At 37.8% G+C, this 20,756-nt stretch overlaps 1 protein-coding gene across 6 annotated transcripts in view; it reads right to left on the minus strand.

Moving 5' to 3' along the window:
• DCUN1D5 (defective in cullin neddylation 1 domain containing 5) overlaps nucleotides 1-20,141 on the minus strand; it is a 30,292-nt gene extending 10,151 nt beyond the window's left edge. The window contains exons 1-4 of one of the 6 annotated variants that reach the window (XM_005579472.5): nucleotides 19,749-20,141; nucleotides 17,211-17,302; nucleotides 11,081-11,151; nucleotides 10,573-10,664 (exon numbers count right to left, since the gene is read on the minus strand). In XM_005579472.5, coding sequence (XP_005579529.1) covers nucleotides 10,573-10,664; nucleotides 11,081-11,151; nucleotides 17,211-17,302; nucleotides 19,749-19,834 — 341 coding nt within the window. In that variant the 5' untranslated portion in view covers nucleotides 19,835-20,141. Of the gene's footprint in view, nucleotides 1-10,572; nucleotides 10,665-11,080; nucleotides 11,152-17,210; nucleotides 17,303-19,645 lie in introns of all 6 variants that reach the window. The other 5 variants (XM_005579473.5, XM_045371114.3, XM_074015132.1 and 2 more) reach the window with 5 other exon arrangements.
• Nucleotides 20,142-20,756: the final 615 nt, after the last annotated feature.

A 20,756-nucleotide genomic window follows, 5' to 3' on the forward strand; every position in this document is an offset into this window, starting at 1 on the left:
ATAGGAGAGGATGTGGAGAAACAGGAATGCTTTTACACTGTTGGTGGGACTGTAAACTAGTTCAACCATTGTGGAAGACAGTGTGGCAATCCCTCAAGGATCTAGAACTAGAAATACCATTTGATCGAGCAATCCCATTACTGGGCGTATACCCAAAGGATTATAAATCATGCTGCTATAAAGACACATGCACACATAAGTTTACTGTGGCACTATTCACAATAGCAAAGACTTGGAATCAACCAAGTCTTTGTATACACACAAAATATACAAATGTCCATCAATGATAGACTGCATTAAGAAAATGTGGCACATATACACCATGGAACACTATGCAGTCATAAAAAAGGATGAGTTCATGTCCTTTATAGGGACATGGATGAAGCTAGAAGCCATCATTCTGAGCAAACTATCATAAGGACAGAAAACCAAACACCGCATTTTCTCACTCATAGGTGGGAATTGAACAATGAGATCACTTGGACACAGGAAGGGGAACATCACACACCGGGGCCTATTGTGGTGTGGGGAAAGCGGGGAGGGATAGCATTAGGAGATATGCCTAATGTAAATGACAAGTTAATGGGTGCAGCACACCAACATGGCACATGTATACATATGTAACAAACCTGCACGTTGTGCACATGTACCCTAAAACTTAAAGTATAATAATTTAAAAAAAGAAAAGATATATAGATCAGAAAAGAGAAACTGTCCCTATTTCCAGATGACATGACTATGTAGAAAATCCAAGGTCTATACATAAAACATCTTAGAATTAATAGGTGAGTTCAGCAAGGTCACAGGATACAAGATAACATACAAAAATCAATTGTATTTCTATATATTAGTGATGAACATGTGGACAATAAAATGTAAAATACCATTTACAACAGGTTGAAGTAAAAATAAAATAGGTGTAATTCTAACAAAAGAGGTATAGGACTTATATGCTGAAAACTACACAAAACTGATTAAAATAATCAAATACCTAAAAAAGCGAAGAGACATTATCTATTTTCCAGTATTCAAAGCAAGACTGACAAAAAAAAAGAGAGAAGACGAAAATTACCAATATCAGGAATATCAGAGTATTCAAAGACTCAAAATAGTAAAAACATCAATTCTCCCCAAATTTATATGCTGTTTAACCAAAATCTCAGCAAGATATTTTTGTAAAGAGAAGATTATTCTAAAATTTATATGGAAAAGCAAATACACTAGAATACCTAAAACAATTTTGAAAAAGGATGCCATCAGTCTGTCTGATTTTAAGACTTACTATTTAGCCACAGTAATCCAGACTGTGTGGTACTGGCAGAAGGTTAAGACACATCAGTGGAAAAGAAAACCCAGAAATAAATGTACACAAATATGTACAACCTTTACATACCTTTTACAGAAATTAATTCAAAATGTACCACTGACTTAAATGTAAAATTTAATAATGCAAGCCTTCTAGAAAAATACATGAGAAAATTCTCAGGATATAAGGCTAGGCAAATAATTCTTAGACTTGACATCAAAAGTACAATCAAAAGTACATCAAAACTGAGCTGGGGGCTCATGTCTGTAATCCCAACATTTTTGGAGACTCAGGCGGGCAGATCGCTTAAGGTCAGGAGTTCCAGACAAGTCTGGCCAACATGGTGAAACCCTGTCACTACTAAAAAATAGAAAAATTAGCCAGGTATGATAGCACATGCATGTGTGGATATTAGGGAGGCTGATGTGGGAAGATCACTTGAACCCAGGAGGTGAAGGTTGAAGTGAGCCAAGATCACAGCACTGCATTCCAACCTGTGCAACAGAGTGAGACTCTCAAAAAAAAGTACACTCCATAAAAGGAAAAATTAATAAACTGGACATCATCAAAAACTTTTGCTCTGCAAAAGAGCTTGTTACAGGAATGAAAGAAGTTATAGAATGTAAGAAAATGTTTGCAAAACACACATTCAACAAAAGACTAATATCAGCGAACTCTGAAAATTCAACGGTAAAAAAATTTATCTTCCATGTCTGCTAGCATCTCTTTCACATTCCCCTGCTACCTCTCTGCACTAATTTCCTTAGATATTGCAGATCACTCATCCTTACACATCAACTACATCTATCTTTTATCTCATCTGCTGAGTTTTTGTTCGTTTGTTTTAAGACGGAGTCTCGCTCTGTCCCCAGGCTGGAGTGTAGTGGTGCGATCTCAGCTCACCACAACCTCCACCTCCCCGGTTCAAGCGATTCTCCTGCCTTAGCCTCCCGAGTAGCTAGGACTACAGGCATGCACTACCACTAATTTTTCTATTTTTAGTAGAGACAGGGTTTCACCATGTTGGCCAGGATGATCTCAATCTCTTGACCTCGTGATTGGCCCGTCTTGGCCTCCAAAAGGGCTGGGATTACAGGTGTGAGCCACTGCGCCCAGCCACCGAGTATTTAATCTGCTGTTTTTCACTTTCAGAAATTTAATTATTTGGAGTCTGATATCTAAGACCATTCTCTTTTCTGTAACTATAGAGTTATGTGGAAATTGTGATAATTCATACACTAATCTTAAAGGGTCTGATTCTCAAGTTCATTTTTTAAGATTGATTTCTCAATATGTTTAGTGATTTCTGATTATACATTTAGTGATCATGGAACTTTTTTCTGCAAAAATTGAGGTTTGTGTAAAATTTCTCTACAGAATAAATTTTACAAATTTCTTTACATTCCATTACAAACAGGGGAGTCTTATTCTAAAATACGTTTTTGGCATGGGTCATACAGTGAATTCCAGCCCCAAATCTGCAAGACAGAAGATGGAGGACTAGGAATTCTCTCTGGTAGAAGACCTTTACCTCTAATTGTATGTAAAACCAAGCCCAGGTCATCAAATCTCCAGTTATTGCCTAAGTTTGTCATCAATGTTTTTGATCTGATTCCCATCCTATTAAGGTCTTGCTTGAAATGTGTACCCTGTTCTCAACATGGATGACACGTCAACAGCCAGACCCTAGGTGACTAGGAATAGGTAGGTTTCTTCAGGGTAAATGTCAGCTCCATAGATCTCTATGTAATCACCATCACTCACCATTTCTGGCTTCTGATTATTTTCCTTATAGGCAAGTCCAAGTATACTTTTAAAAACTTTTTTTGTTTTGAGACGGAGTCTCACTCTGTCGCCCAGGCTGGAGTGCAGTGGCATGATCTCGGCTCGCTGCAACCTACGCCTTCTGGGTTCAAATGATTCTTCTGCCTCAGCCTCCCGAGTAGCTGAGACTATAGGCGCACGCCACCATGCCCAGCTAATTTTTGTATTTTTAGTAGAGACGGGGTTTCACCATGTCAGCAAGGCTGGTTTCAAACTCCTGACCTCATGATCTGCCCGACTGAGCCTCCCAACGTGCTAGGATTACAGGTGTGAGCCACCACGCCCAGCCAAGATGTTTTTATATGTTATCCAGTATTTAAGTGTTTTACATGAGAAATGGTTTCTCCACACATTCAGGAGCCATATTGCCAGAAATGGAAATCAAAATTTGGACAAGTTAACCGGAATTCCTTATATACGAATGAATGCACAATGTGCCTGATGAGGAAACAAGAAAAAATTATTCTTACTTGTTAGAAATTCCATTACCTACTATTTCACCAAGTGGTTTGTTAGTGCAAAAATTATTCATTATGTGAAAAATAATGCTTTAATGAAAGCTGATTTCTACCATGGGGATATGCAAAACAAATTTCTCAGATTACAGGCCACTATAATGTTTGAAAACATGGAGATGAAGTCTTCAAGACCTCCAAACCATCACTTGAAAATGTTCAGAGGGTCCTACATTTTAAGTATCTAGTTACATGTACTCCCTTTCCCACCAAGACTTAAGTAGGGCCTCATCTTCTATATCTTCAAGGTTTTTCTAAAGTAATGTTTTACATATTTTTTAAAAAGTAATATGAGTCACATCTTTCATACAAAATCTCACGCAGAATCTTAACAGACTTTAGACTTAAGTCTTAAGAGGGCAAAGAAGATAAAAGATGTCTCCTGACATTCAAAGTTCTTTCTTTCCTTACCACCAGATTTTAAAAATCACTGTCATAGCATAACACAGGGCCTGACATAGAGCACTCCAAAAATATTTGTTAGATAAAAGTGTGACTACCAAAAATAAACCGCAGGGTAGGTGATTTATTTATTTAATTATATCATGTTTCAAAATTCCTATCTGGGAGAAACTTAGTGGTAAATGGTAGATCAAACAAAATCACAAAGCACATAGTGACTGAGAAGTCACTAAAGAGATCAGAATCCAACAAATTATAATATTTTCCAAATATTTTATATTTCACAGGTACACAAAGTTACAATCTCATGTAATTTTTCAATAAGCTTAAAAATAAAGTGAAGACAGAAACAAATTTTCAAGTCAAACAGATTGGTTAAAATTCTAGCTTCTGCATTTCTGGCCATGTGGCTTTCAGCAAGTTACTAAACCTTTTTCAGCCTGTTTCCCTGTTATTAAAATGACGACAACAATAATTTAATAGGACAACTATATGGCAAGTTACTTAACCTTTTTCAGCCTCAGTTATCTTATTTTTAAAATGGTAACAATAATAATTTCATAGGACAACCATAAAGATTAAATGAGAATCCATGTGTTAAATGCTTAGCACAGTCCTTGATATACTTCTTTTGAGGCAAATGGATTAAAAATCACCTACACTACACACCTTAGCAGAAACTATCATACCATTCCTAAAGGTCTACCGTAAATCTTGAGCAGAGAAAGAATCCGACAGACTTTTTTATAGAGTAAAAAAAGAATAGGCCGGGCGCTGTGGCTCACGTCTGTAATCCCAGCACTTTGGGAGGCTGAGGCGGGTGGATCACGAGGTCAGCAGATCAAGACCATCTTGGCTAACATGGTGAAACCCCGTCTCTACCAAAAATACAAAAAAAAATTAGCTGGGCGTGTTGCTGGGTGCCCATAGTCCCAGCTACTAGGGAGGCTGAAGCAGGAGAATGGTGTGAACCTGGGAGGCGGAGCTTGCAGTGAGCTGAGATTGCACCACTGCACTCCAGCCTGGGCAACTGAGCAAGACTCTGCCTCAAAAAAAAAAAAAAAAAGAGTAAGAGCAGAAACCTCCATATTTATTTTCAGTATCATAAAGACTGTGAACATATCTGGCAAAACCAACATACCAAAGCAGTTACTAACAGCTATACGATTTTTATATTGAATCTAGCTCCAAAATACTAACATCAATACCTCAGAAATTGGGAAGTTTAGAAAAAAGTATATTTCCTCTGCAATAAAAAGAAATGCATACTTAACCAGCATACTATCGAAAGCAAGAGATAGTTTTCTGAATAACAACCAAATAAAACCACAGAGTTTAGGGAACACTGCCACAATATGGTACACCATTCTCCAAGGCCACTGTGGTTAGAAAGAGAAGAAATGGGTTTTAATTTCAACATTAGGACTTGGAAATTAATTTCCTGGTATTGCGAAGCATCTGATTACAAAGGGAGGCTTTTGAACTTGTGTTTCATTAAAGACCTTCAAAGTGAGAAGAAAGTCTCATGTATGTATTAGATGTAAGTGAGGCTCTCTTCCTAATCCATAAGTCCCAGTGACCGCTGTGACACACTGATGTGTAACATGAAGAATTGTGTCACAAGGTTCTGGATTTAGAACTTCCTCTAAATAAGCTCTCTCAACCAGAACAATACCATCTACTTCTACAGGTATTTGAAAATGTGCAGAGGGGCATTTTGAAATTGTCACAATGACCTGTAAGAGAGAACAGAGGGGAAGGATGCTAATGGCAATTAGTAGTTTGGCCCCAGATGCTAAATGAATGACAGTCACACTACACACATGATGGCATTTCATTTACTCCCCTCTTCCACCCCGACCAAAAAAAATCGTATAAATGTTCCCTATTCCCCTCTCTCTCAGATGGTCAAGCCACGCCATTTCCTTTAAACTTAAAAGTCCAGGGCTCAAAACAGAGACTAGATTTACAAACTGCAGCCTACTGGCAGGCAGCTTAATTACTACCACTGTTTTCAGAAGCTCTTGTCTTTTTTTCATTATCATAATCAAGTACAGTCCTCTTCAAAGGTCTGTGTTCAGTTTTCTCCACTGGCATAGTATTTCGCCCCGCTCCAACACCAGACTTTTGGCTAGCAGATATGAGAAAAGACCTCCACTCTAGTACACTATGCCAGAACAAAAACTCGCCAAGTATCCTTGGAACCTCGTATCTGTAGATGAAGGAAGAGAAATTCCATAACCTCCTGAGAGCATATCAAATTTTTATGTCTAGCAGTACATGTGCCTCTTAATGGGAACGAGGTCCATAGTACTCATAAGACTCTCAAAAGAGACTATGACTTTAAAATATTAAACACAATTGCTCGTTGAAAATTATCCCCCAAATCTTTTACAATTCCTGTGCTTTAAAATCTCTGAAGGTTTCCCAGTATCTGTAATATAGATTTAAACTCTCTCAACATATTAGCTAAAGCACTCCACAGTGAAGCCATCACTCAAAATACTAGAATTCAAAACCTATCCTGGCAATTTTTAATGTACTTTACAATTCTAAGAAATCAAACTACTTCCTTCAAACATATGCTTTCCTTCCTCAAGGTTCTGCTCACAATTTCCCTCTTCTGAAACGTTTTCCTGTATCCTCAATGAACAAAATCCTAATCATTCTTCACGTTCTAGTTCACAGGTCACACCTATAAAGATTTACCTACCTACTTAGCTGAAATTAACCTTACTCATCTGTGCTTTCATAGTATCTTGTATTTCCACTCTAGCACTTGTCACATTCTCCTTGGTTTATGGTTACAGTGAGGTGCCCAATCTCTGGGCTGAGCATAAGTACCAGTCTGTGGCCTGTTAGGAACCAGGCTGCACAGCAGGAGGGAGTGGCAGGCGGGAGAGCAAGCATATCCACCTCCTGTCAGAACAGCAGCAGCATTAGATTCTCATAGGAGTGCGAACTCTAATGTCAACTGTGCACACAAGGGATCTAGGTTGCATGCACCTTATGAGAATTTAATGCCTGATAATCCGAGGTGGAACAGTTTCATCCTGAAGCCATCCCTCCCTTCGCCCCCGCCCCATCCGTGGAAAAACTGTCTTCCACGAAACTGGTCCCTGGTGCCAAAAACGTTGGCTGGGTTATAGTATTGTAATGTTTTCCCTGACCTGGCAGAATATAACTAAAGGACAAAAGCTGCATCTTATGCCTCGCTGTGATCACCAGTAAGTGATACTGTGCCTTAAATAATATAAGTTTCTAATATAAATATCTACAAAATTAAATTAAAATTGATACTGGGTACAGTGGCATATGCCTGCAATTGCAACACTTTGGGAGGCCAAGGCTGGAGGATCACTTGAGCCCAGGAGTTTGAGACCAGTCTGGGCAACATAGTGAGACCCTGTCTCTTAAAAAAAAAAAAAAAAAAAATATTGACCAGGTGTGGTGGAATGTGCCTGTGGTCCCAATTACTTGGGAGACTGAAGTGGGAGGATTACTTGAGCCCAGGAGATTAGGCTGCAGTGAGCCATGATTGTGCCACTGCTCTCCAGTCTGGGTAACAGAGTCAGAGCCTGTCTCAAAAAAAAAAAAAAAAACCCTTAGATTTGCAAGGAAATTTGGCTATTATTAAACAAAGATGAAAACTACATGGAAGAATGGATGTGAAAAGCATATGGCAATTTCATCCCTTGAAACTTACAAAATGACTAGTCTAGGCCAGTTAAATCCAAGTTCATATACCCACAAATTCTTTCACTCAAAAGGAAAGCCAATTCAGTTATAGAAAGCCTATATGAATAGAAAATGAACGAATGTTAACAAAGTAGTCTGCAAACTATAAAGCATTACACAATATAGATAACTAATCATGACTGTTACAGTCTACTATCCTTTAACATAGTGTATTTTTTAAACTACCAGACTATTTTTTAACAGACCAACATAGTTATAAAGAGTTTTATGGGTTAATATTAATTAACTGAAACAATTCATGACTATCTTAAGATGATTTAAGAGATCATTAGATGCCCAGGTGAAATTATAAAAGTATGAAAAATATCAAAGGGAACTGATACTAAAGTTTTATATTTTAAGATTATGTTTATTATATAGAACATCAAGTATACTAAGCAATGAATAATTTCTAAAGACAGATTTTTTGTCTTCCTTTGTTTAAATTTCAAACTGTTTTATTCACAGCAAGTTTTTTATAAGAAAATTCAAGGAGTAATAAGACTTAGCCAGTTAAGGAAGAACACTTTGTATTTCACATCGTAAACCAGATCATGAGGGAAAAAAAACAACGATTTTCTAGGTCAAGAATGCTCACTTCAGGCATTCCTCAGTAGCTTCAAGGCTCTACAGTATATTATTCCAGGCAAATGGGCAAGGAATAATAAATGAGTGAAAGAGAAACTTCTGGGACAAGTTTAAGTGCTGAATAATTCTCTTATTTTGTATACCCTGTGACCTTCCTAGAGGAAAGGTGTGCTAATAAAAACCATGCTTGGCTGGGCACAGTGGCTCACACCTGTAATCCCAGGACTTTGGGAGGCCGAGGCAGGTAGATCACGAGGTCAGGAGATTGAGAACATCCTGGCTAACACAATGAAACCCTGTCTCTACTTAGAATACAAAAACTGAGCCACGCGTGGTGGCACAAGCCTGTAGTCCCAGCTACTCGGGAGGACGAGGCAGGAGAATCGCTTGAACCCAGGAAGCGGAGGCTGCAGTGAGCCGAGATCGCGCCACTGTACTCCAGCCTGGCGACAGAGCGAGACTCCATCTCAAAAAAAAACTTGCTCATGGGCCACTCAGTTTCTATTCTTGTACCCAAAACCATATGATGTTAATTATTCAGGAGCATATATTAGAAATGCTTTGTGCTTACACATTTTTGTTATAAAAAGACTTTTTATGTTGCATCAACTTATGCAAAAACATAAGTAAGAAAATTTTAGGTTTAAAAATATATAGCCACCTGTTAGCTGAGATACTTCAAAAAGCAGTATCCAAAGAGGAGGAGGAGTAGTAGTCCAAAATGCACTTATAATGACAAAAAAGGTCTTACAACAAGCCATATTACAACATACATTTTAATAAAACACATTGAGTTGTACAAAGCCTATATTCTTTTCATATTCCTTTGTATATTTTATTTAATCTTTCTCTAAAAAGCTAATTAAATGGTGAGAAATAATCCAAAGAATTTCAGAATCAATGTATTTAACTGGGCATATTATGACACCTAAATGTATGGCAGAATTCAGTCTTGGTAGCAAATGCTATAATTTAAAAATAATGGTCCTCTATTTTATAAGGAATGTATAGAAAGTAACAATATAATAGGAATACAGGATTATAGATAGGTAATCAGAAAATTTGAATTCTAGGTTCTAACTAAGCACTACTACTAAGGAACTGAGCCTAATATTTTCTTAACCTCTCTGGGTCTCAGACTATTAAAAAAATGGAAGTAGGAGGGTTGATTTTATATTCCATTCAAGAAATTATGATTCGGTTCACACAAGCAAAGGCTTTTACCCAATAATAAATATATAAAGTATCTACGTGTCAACATGTTAATGTCAGTTAAAAAAGAGCATTATAAACCATTAGGCACTGAAAATTCAAATTTAAAAATTTTAGTGCCTCATAAACAAATACTTTAAAAAAAAAATTTAAGGCCCGGCAAAAAATAATTACATGTGTTAATGAAAGCATAATCACAATAGGAAACCACACAGCTAATTAAGCCCCAGTTTTTGCCTCAAAAATGTTATAAATTAATGCTTCTTCTATTTTAGAATGTTGATAACTAATACTCTGCAGAAACACTACAAACATGATACTACACAATTAACACAAAATTACTAACTGATTCTGAAATTAAGCACACTTCATTTAGAAAAGCCAAAACCAAATTATTTTTACAAGGTGCAATTCTGCAACTTATGAAAATGCTGAAAGGCAGGATCCTAAACTGAAAGTGTAGGACTATAAAATGGGTAAAGAGTGCATGGGAGCAGTTACGACATTTCCACTTTTGTCCTTTATGAAATTCACTTGGCAATAAAGAAGGCATAAAACTGTTATGTAACTCTATCTTCAAATTTTCAAAGTCAAATATAAAAACAAACAAGGGATAGGAGGCCCTAGAGCTTAGAGCTGCCCAACAAACATACTTAGATAGTAGAATTCTGTATTCAGAGAGGGAAAACCTTATACTTAAACAACCTGTAAATAAGTAGGTCTTTGATCATGAACTTTTAAGTGACTCACGAAGAGAATCAAGCAATTTTAATAGGACTGTACTAAGGTTCTTTCTTAGAGAATATAAAACATGGGGTACCTATTCATTTGTCAAGACCACAATTTAATTTTTTCAATCCCCAAACTAATTGTTATAGATCAAACAGATTTAAGGTGCAACCTTACTCCTGAAAATTATGAAGCACAAAATATCAATTAAGATCTTCAAATAGGCCATCAAATTTGTTTTTTAAAAAAATTTCTTACTGTAATGAAGTCATTCCCTTTAACCATTCTTCCTTGGTAAAAAATCCCATGCTTTCAGCCTCCAATTTCCACGCTAAAACTAACATAATAATCTGGAAAGAACAGAACATAAAGGATAGGGGAAAAGTCAGCATAGAGATAATCATGTCTATATTTATCATGGAGAGCATTTTTACACAACTACTTCCATCCTTCAACTATTAAAGAGTATAACCTCTGGAATTATTAACTATATATAAAGAAATTGAGATGTGCCAATTTCTTAAAAGTAAAAAGTTCTAACAGTTTCTGAAGGTAGAATCTCTTATTCTATTACATGTAACATTTGTATCAAGAAAGAACACATTTGCCCAACTTAAACTGATTAAATGTGCCCTAAATGCAAATTTACAATATTAAACATGAAGAAATAAAATCTTCATACAAGATTAAAGTGTCTCAATTTTTATAAATTTATGAATATGCTATATCCCACTTATATTCCATTCTACTTAGAAATAAAACATACATTTTCAGGTTCAACACCAATGTCTTCACAAAATTTTTCCATTCCTTCTGGCCCTACAACTTCATCAGGACCTTCAAAGACAAAAATAATTTACATTATTTTGTTATAATATCAACATAAAACATAAACCATCACGCTAAAAGTACCCATGAACACACAATATTTTGCAAATAATTAAATCTGAATTTTGGCATAGCTTTGATAAGTATAAATATTTGCTACAGGATTTAAAATTTAATATTTGTAAAGTATTCTTTGAACACATTATAATATGAAATTAAGAAATTTTTTTTTTTTTTTTTTTTGAGACGGAGTCTCGCTATGTCGCCCAGGCTGGAGTGCAGTGGCCGGATCTCAGTTCACTGCAAGCTCCGCCTCCCGGGTTTACGCCATTCTCCTGCCTCAGCCTCCCGAGTAGCTGGGACTACAGGCGCCCGCCACCTCGCCCGGCTAGTTTTTTTAAAAGCAGCAAAGAAATACTCCATTAGTATCAATCATGAGTCAGTACAAAAACTCAAACCAATCCATTAAAAAAAAAAAAATTTACTGAGAGCTTACTCTGAATAAAATTTTTGACAATGTATGAATATGAAAAAACATAAGGCAGCTGGAGCTTCTTAATCTACTGGAATATCAGAACCAACATAAAGTTCAATACAGTAATCAGAAGGGTTTAATGTTTACTTATAAAACAGGCCATTTATTACCCTTTTGAAATATACTCAAATATAATTTAATTATTGAAAAAGACAAACGTATTTTGGAAATAATGACTTATGGAAATTACTACACTCCATTTCCAGAAAGAGCTATTTTCCTTATCATCTTGGTTCTAAAATAGACAGCAAGCATTAATATCACCTTAATGTAGAAAAAAAAGTTTAATCTTTCAATTAGCTAATGTCTATCATTTGTCCAAAAATTAATTACTGGTATTTAACTTGTTCCTTATTTTACACCCTTAGCAACACTAATAAATCAATACATCAATTATCATTTTTTCAAAATGTTATAAGATTCCCAAAATACAGTAATTACATCATCACTAGTCTCTTTTATGACTGGATAAGACTAAAACAAATGTTGTAATAATATGAGAAATGTGTTTACTGCTATGGGATTTTGAAAATATAATCTTGAGGTATTATTCTTAATAGTCAAGAGAAGCCTCTGTTTTCCTTTTTAAAGGATGAAAATCTTCCAGCTTTATAAACCATGGACTAGACCAAGGCTGCTCAGGTAGATTTGATAGCACCATCTTTAGGTTACTAACACAACATAAAGTCAATACATTCTTGCTGCCTGGGATCCAAGCTGCTAAGATGACATTAATACATGGTCTGAAGCCAAAACCCTTTTTAATTTTTTTGTGTAACATGGTAAATGTTATTAGGTTTAAGTAAGTACTAACAATGCACTCATGTGTTAAAAGGTGAAGGGGGTGATTAATTATAGGGTGCTTTTTCTTCCTTTATATATTTGGAGAACTGTTTAAATTAGAATGTGTTAATTTTATAATTTAAAAGGCATACATATACAATAAAGGTGTTAAAAATGCATAACTGAGTATGTATTCTTATATATGATTGAAAGAAAACAAAAATCAGATTTAAAAATTTAAGAGGCCTAGGTGCGGTGGCTCATACCTATAATCTTAGCACTTTGGGAGGCCGAGGTGGGAGTATCACTTGAGCCCAGGAGTTCCAGACAAACCTGGACAACATAGGGAGACCCTATCTCCAGGGAAAAGAAAAAAATAGCCGTGTATGGTGGTCCCAGCTACCCAGGAGACTGAGGTGGGAGGATTGCTTGAGCCCAGGAGTTTGAGGCTGCAGTGAGCCATGATCACACCATTGTACTCCAGCCTGAGAGAGAGCAAGGCCCTGTCTCAAAAAAAAAAAAAAAAAAAAAAAAAAAAATTAAGGGAAAAGACAAATGGTTGTTTTAAAAGCCATGATGAGAATATATTGTAAATTTTTCTAAAGCATCAAGAAAACATACTTGCTCTCAAAGTTGCCATTAGAGATTCGAAGAGAAAGCTGAAGAGGATGTCAAGAAATACCAGTATAAGCCAGGAACGGTGGCTCACGCCTGTAATCTCATCACTTTGGGAGGCCGAGGCAGATGGATTACGAGGTCAGGATTTCAAGACCAGCCTGGCCAAGACGGTGAAACCCCGTCTCTACTAAAACTACAAAAATTAGCCAGACGTGGTGGCAGGCATCTGTAATCCAAGCTACTAAGGAGGCCGAGGCAGGAGAATCGCTTAACCCAGGTGGCAGAGGTTGCAGTGAGACGAGATTGCGCCACTGCACTCCAGCGTAGGTGACAGAGCGAGACTCCGTCTCAAAAAAAAAAAAAAAAAAGGAAATATCAGTATAGCCCCCCTAGAAACTGGAGGATTACTTGGTGATTACTAATTAAAATTTGGTTAGAATCAAGTCAAATGAGATTACATAGAGATATAATAACTTATAACTTAGATAAGGTCTGTAAATGTTAACTGACTTTGCCAACGTGATGTAAATAGTAACAGATCTAAGTCGAAAGCAAAGTCTATAACTAATGTGCTTTCCCCAGACTGCAAAACGTTAATCCTTCCAATAACACTGCTTCCAATCTTTCTAATAAAACTACTGTATGGGTAAAACCTCTGGAGCTAAATTTAATTAACTCTTTTGGACAATTAGGTTTCCACTCAATTGAAGAAGCTATAGAAATGATTTTGTTCATACTAGGAGTTCATGCTACTCTACCAGCTAGGTACTATATTAGGACTATGCAATTCCAAACTTATTTTTTGACTCTATGAGATCTTAAAACTGCCCTTTCACTTTCCATGTTTTTAATTACCATAGGTCAGTACATTACTGAATCATTAATTTAACTGTCACTCGAGAATGAGGTCTTGTGAAAGAACAAAACGGCCTTATCACACATGATATAATACCATAGTAAAAAGTTTAGTGATATTTTCAAAACTAAAAGAAAAACATCATCAATTTCCTGATTTCTTTATAACTATAAAGAAATGTTCCCAGCTATATCTGCAAGGCCTAATACCATGCCAGCCATAACAGATGCTTAGGGGGGGAAAAAAAAAAAAGCTCAGTGACACAGCACCTTCAACATGAGCTACATAAGAGTAGTTAATTTTGGAACACTGTAAAAAACACAACCAGTAAATCTGATGGTGTAATGCTATTACTGTTTTAATAATAATAACAACTAACATTTGAGTTCTGACTACCAGGTATTGTGCTAAGGGCTTTACATGTATTATTCTTAGTAGGCAAAATTATTGCCTTCATTTTAATAAGAACACACCCATGTCAAGACAGAACAGTTACTATTTGGCAAAAACACACGGTTCCTCCCTAAACAGGTCTCTGCACAAAGTGGTCTCCACAGAGAGGCCTTCCCTAATCACTCTATCTGAAAGTCCATCTAACCCTTCTTTATTCTCTATTCCTGAACCTCACCATATTTATTATCCTTATAACTCCCCACAATCTGTACTTATCTTGCCTACATACCTGTTTACTGTCTTCCTCACTAGAAGGCAAGTCCCCCAAAGGCAGGGATCTTGTCTGATTTGCTCAGCACTATATATCCAGCACTCAGCACAGTGCCTGATTCAAAACAAATGCTCAGTATTTATTGAATGGATGACAGAAGTTAACCAAGAGTACCAAAATTTTCTTTGCAAAAGTGAAAATTAGCTTAAATAAAAAATAAACACAAAATGATGTCTATTATAACAAAATGTTTATAACTATATATAATTATAAACATTATAAAATTTAAATACAAAATACATAAAAGCATAGTAGTTAAAAGCATGGAATTGGGGCCAGGTGCGGTGGCTCAAGCCTGTAATCCCAGCACTTTGGGAGGCCGAGACGGGCAGATCACGAGGTCAGGAGATCGAGACCATCCTGGCTAACACGGTGAAACCCCGTCTCTACTAAAAAATACAAAAAACTAGCTGGACGAGGTGGCGGGCGCCTGTAGTCCCAGCTACTCGGGAGGCTGAGGCAGGAGAATGGCGTAAACCCGGAAGGCGGACCTTGCAGTGAGCTGAGATCCGGCCACTGCACTCCAGCCTGAGCGACAGAGCAAGACTCCATCTCAAAAAAAAAAAAGCATGGACTTTAGAATCAGAAGGACCGGGGTTTGAATCCTGGCTCTTGTCACTGTATGATCTTGGGCAAGTTAATTAATCTAAGTCTCAGTTTTCTCATCTATAAAATGAGGGTATGGCCAAGCACAGCAGCTCATGCCTGTAATCCCACCACTTTGGGAAGCTGAGGTAGGTAGATCACTTGCGCCCAGGAGTTCGAGACCAGCCTGGGCCACATGGTGAAACCCCATTTCTACAAAAAATTAAAAAAATTAGCCAGGCGTGGTGGCACATGCCTATAATCCCACCTACTAGGAAGGCTGAGGTGGGAGGATGGCCTGAGCCCAGGAGCTCAAGGCTGCAGTCATGATGGCAGCACTGCACTCCAGTGTGGGCGACAGGGTGAGACCCTGTCTCAAAAAATAAAGTCGTAGTGGGGAGGTGGTGATAATACTACCTACTTAACAGAATAGTCACAAGAAAAAAATACTATACCTAGGACAATTCCTGAATAATGCAATTATTATGTTGGCTATTAAAAATGCTAATACAGTAAACAAATGTTTAATTAGAATCTTATGTTACCTAGAAAGTTCCTAGTTGAGGAAAATATTTTCTATTTCTATTGTATCTAGTAACCTTTATAAATGAAATAAGATGAATGACCTTTTGATTCTATATCATGCATACCAGTAAAACTGGCATTTGGGATAATGGGTCAACATTTTAAATGGAGGTCAGTAAGAAATGAATTCCCTTCATTTAAATTGGGTTAGTGGTTGTCTTGGGATGCCAGTAATAGCATTTACTTCTGGTCTAGAAAGAATCTGTTCTGTCACTAAACAATTTTAAAATTGTACTTTGGGATCACTCAGCTGATCCCAACAGTGAAGTTACTGCCCCCCTTTCAAAATAGTCTCACATTCCATACAATTAGCCTAAACTTATACCTCAAGTTCAAAGTATACCACTTTAGACCTTAATGTGGATGAGCACTAAATATAAGGCAATAGCTACATATACACTTTTATTTTAAACAAACATTTTGAGAATGATGGTGACTAAAAGGAGAAAAAAAAAGTGAAACAGGTAAAAAAAAAAAAAAAAAAAGGAAACAGGGAAAAGAAAAAGAAAAGCTTTAAAATCAATAACTCCAAAAAAACCAAAATTATTCTAAGGGGAAAAAATTTCATATATGCTTATGAGATAGTATAAGTGTTCTTGTGCATATATTTGCTTAACTCTTCAGCATCATCTCTGGCTGGCTTTGACTTTTGCCTCTAAAACACAACCCCACCTGGGCCTAGGGCTCTTCATCCACCAGTTACAGGATTTCACTGAGGTTAAGTTTGCTCCTCTAGAAAACTCCCATGACACTTTAAAAGCTGGGTTATATATTCCTCCTATGAACTCTAACAGTGTATCTTCTGAATACAGTATTTATCACACTGTATTAATATCAGTCTATTTATTTTCTTACTATTGCATCTCTAGTAGAAGTGGATGGCTAAATGATAATTATTAAAAGGTAAATGTGTTATACAATTATAACTGAGGGGTATAAATCTTTTCCTATGTCTCCCCAAAAGTTTCAGAAAATGTTAGTTCAGAAAAATTTCAAAAAAAGAATATTGAATAGAAATGTTCTATTATGTACTTTGTGTTTTCCACAATATCAAGTACAAAAATGTTTTATTATATACCTTTTATTTTCCAGAATACTACTTTAGCCAATGGATGTAAATAAGTGAATCTTTGTTTACACATTTTATTAATAGTAAATGAGTTTCTTCCCTCCCAGTAAATATATATTGAATATATATTTAAAGAAATATCAGCCTAAATTGGCAACAAATTTTTAGCCTACCCACAATCGTCAGTCCCGACCCTCATCCCAGTTCACAGCACTAACACATAGCAGGCCTGTAACAGATAATTTGTTAAATGAATGAGCCAAATAAACTTTGGAAGCATATGACTGGTATCTTCTTACATTAATTTCATTACCTGCATATTCATAAAACCAAGCCAGGCACTTCTTGCTTGAAAAATGTTCCTCTCCACTTATTAGTCTAGCAGGGGGTTGGGATCTGCAATAGCTTAGAAAACACACAGATGCCTAAGATTTTTATCACATCTCAACTCTTAGAGAAAAACTAAGTTCAAAATTAACTACTTCAATTCACATTAAACAAAGATTTTTTTTTCTTCGGTTGGCATTACTGGAAAAAAATTGAAGTTGTTAAGTAACTGCAACTTGAAACAGTAGTCTATACGTAAGAATTATCGGCTAACAAAACCCAAACACCTCTTCACTCAGTATCAAAATCCAAAAATATCAGTAAGTTATTTCCTCACATTTTAAAAGACTACAAAGAAGTTCAACCTAGTAGTTGGAAAAGTATAAATATTTATTGTGATTCTATTGATTTGTATACAAATTCTATTTGTGTGTAATAGATAAATATTGAAAACACGAAGTATATTTTGATACTTAATGAATCAATATTTCAAAATAAAATGTTATATTAAGAGTTGTTTTATCACCTAAGCTTAGATTTTTAAAGATAAATGATGACTTAGGACCTAAGGGTATATTAAATTTCACAGATTTAAAAAAACACAACAAAAAAACCCTAAAAGTTAATAATAGTCCAAATAATTGGGACAGGGTATTTAATCCTAGCTCCTGTTCATTCTGTTTCATTTTTTTCATAAAATTTCTCTTTTTCATAAAATAACTAAAATTTGGTAAGCTCAAAATGGCCTCTAGAATTTAATGACTTTCAGAGAAACTTTTTTCAAGGAACTCAAATAATTATCCTACAATGATATAGAAATGCTAGAACCTCTGTAATTGAGTAATGTAAAGTAAGAGTATTATATTTAAAAATTTAAATTGATAGAGCAAAGTATCACCTGAGTTCTAATAATACTGCCTGCTCAGCAATTTTGATGTACTTAAATAATTTTAATACATTATATACTTAAGATGGCCATGAGATAGAGTAATACAAAAATGAATTAATAATTTGCCTATATATTATAAAAATATGAGCTACTAAAGAAACCCATGTCAAATTCTAATGTTGGCTAACAAGAGGTATAAGAAAAGTGTATCATCTTTCACATTAATAGCCCAAGAAATACTTCTTAGACTCCTTTACCAAAACACAGTAATGAGGGAAAAAAGTCGACCAATATACAAAAAAGATGACTAGATAAGTCATCTACCTCACAGTTTAAGCAGATCTCTGTTTAAGGAGAGCTCTAGCATTACTTCCTTCTTATAATCCTGGCTACTGTCTTCTTTTAATAGTAGCACCTTAAGTTGTCATATCAAGTGCCAAACATTGATGAAAAGGCAGCTAATATGGGTATTTTTTAAAAAAGCATTTCTCAGTCGGGCGAGGTGGCTCACGCCTGTAATCCCAGCACTTTGGGAGGCCGAGGCGGGCGGATCGCGAGGTCAGGAGTTCAAGACCAGCCTGGCCAACATAGTGAAACCCCGTCTCTACTAAAAATACAAAAAATTAGCAGGGTGTGGTGGTGGACACCTGTAATCCCAGCTACTTAGGAGGCTGACGCAGGAGAATCGCTTGAACCCGGGAGGCGGAGGTTGCAGTGAGCGGAGATCGCGCCACTGCACTCCAGCCTGGGCGACAGTGGAAGATTCCGTCACAAAGAAAAAAAAACAAAAAACAAAAACCACTTCTCACACCAAAATTGCTGTTATTTTTTTGTAGCATATAATTTTGCTGTGATGCCTCCAGGATCAAAGGGATCAAAGAACTACTACTATATAGTTCTGCCTTGTCTTCTTTCTTACCAATAGGACAGAGTACAAGAGTTCACAAATCATTTAATTTATGCTGAGAGCGAACAGCGTCCTGAATGCTAGAAGACAAAAAGCATGCAGGGCCTTTCCAACTCTGCACACAGGCACTTGGCATAGGTGAGGCACTATACTTCCAGAAAATGGGGCTCCTGCAATTTAAAAGGCCTCCTGCTGGGACCTTCCGGGTTAGGCCACTCCAAATACTAAATATGGAGGCCAATTACAGCATACAAGTTTTCCTTTCTACCATTCCCAAGACAGTTGACAAGATTCCTTATGTGCTGCTTTCTTCACACTCTACAAAGAAATTCTAGAAGTGACCCTTCCGCGGAACTGCACTCACTTCTAAGTCTAGAAATAAAGGGCAGAGGAGCGATACGGGAGTAGGAGATTGAGGGTCGGTTGTGGGGTGGGGGTGGGGGGCAGCGCAATTTACATATGCATCTGTTCCCCACCCTGCAGGGCACGTAGACTCTAAACGTGGGCGGCTCTTCTAGTCTCTCCATAAACGCCAGCGTGCACACACTCGAACACGAGGTCGGGTCGGGCGCGGAGACTCGCGGTGTTCGGCACCTACCGCCTAGCTCGATCAAAGGGGCCTCACCTGTCTCCAGCCCCAGCCCGGCAGGCCGGGCCCGACTCCTTTTCCTCCAGTTGTCCAGCAAAGGAGGGAGGAGGGAAGCTTGAAGGGTGGGGGGAGATGGTACCTGGAGATTTTACACTTTTTGAGGCCTCCGTCTTCCGCTACTGCGGCTGCCACCCCAGGGGATTTTCTCTTCTTCTTCACCGGCATCTTCCGCCCTCCCCGGCAGGGTGGGCAGGGGAGCCGGGGAAGGGGGTCCCTGTCCGCTGGAAGCCCCTCAGCGCTGGCACCCAGTTCCCAGAGACAGCAGCAAGCGGAGGAGCAGAGTCGCCAGCCCGCACCGGCGCGGCCCAGCCCGGCCGACGCCCGCTCCCAGGTATCCTCGTCGTCTTTCTCTGACCGGGACAGGGCTGGCTCCTCGCCGGTGAACACTGCGGTTCGTTCTCACCGGGAGGAGATAACGCGGACAGCGCGGCAGCTCCACCAGTCACAGAAAGCAGAAGGCTCAGCCTAACCCGGAGGCGAATCGCTGAGGCCCGGAAGTGACGCGATCGCGGAGCCGGTCCCGGGAAGGGGCGTGATTCCGGTTGCTTCTGCCACTCGTAGGTAGGCCAGGCAGGGGGAAGCTGTCTGACCCTCGCAACTGCGGCTGCCCGCGGAATTCTGTATTCGGTCCAGAGTATCCTGACGTTTCTCATGGAGTTTCTGCCGCGCTCTGATGCTGGCAGTCACCGCCAAAAAATGAAACTACTAATACTTTGCAGTTGACGTTAAAAATAACCTGGTAAAGTAGACCAAGTTCCACTTCTGAGCTCTTCCACACGATAACCTCACCTGAAGTGTTCCCACCCCTTAAATACATTGTCACCCTGTGTCTTGCGTGTTTTCTTTATGGGCCTGTGATCAGCCTCCCACTCCCCCTTCTCCCTTTTCCCTACCTTTGCATATCACTTTGTCCTGTATTGAAACTTAGCTCTACCATTATTTCCGCAGAGCTCACCTCTCCGATAACAGATAGTAGATGACCGCTACTTAGTAGGGAGAAATTTGGGGGACAGTTCTAAGGAGCCTCCCCCTAGACCTTACTAACCAAAACACACTGTAATCTATTCACTTGCACTTAGGTGGAAAT

Source organism: Macaca fascicularis, chromosome 14 (genome assembly GCF_037993035.2).
Source record: "Macaca fascicularis isolate 582-1 chromosome 14, T2T-MFA8v1.1".
NCBI classification, from domain to species: Eukaryota; Metazoa; Chordata; class Mammalia; order Primates; family Cercopithecidae; genus Macaca; species Macaca fascicularis.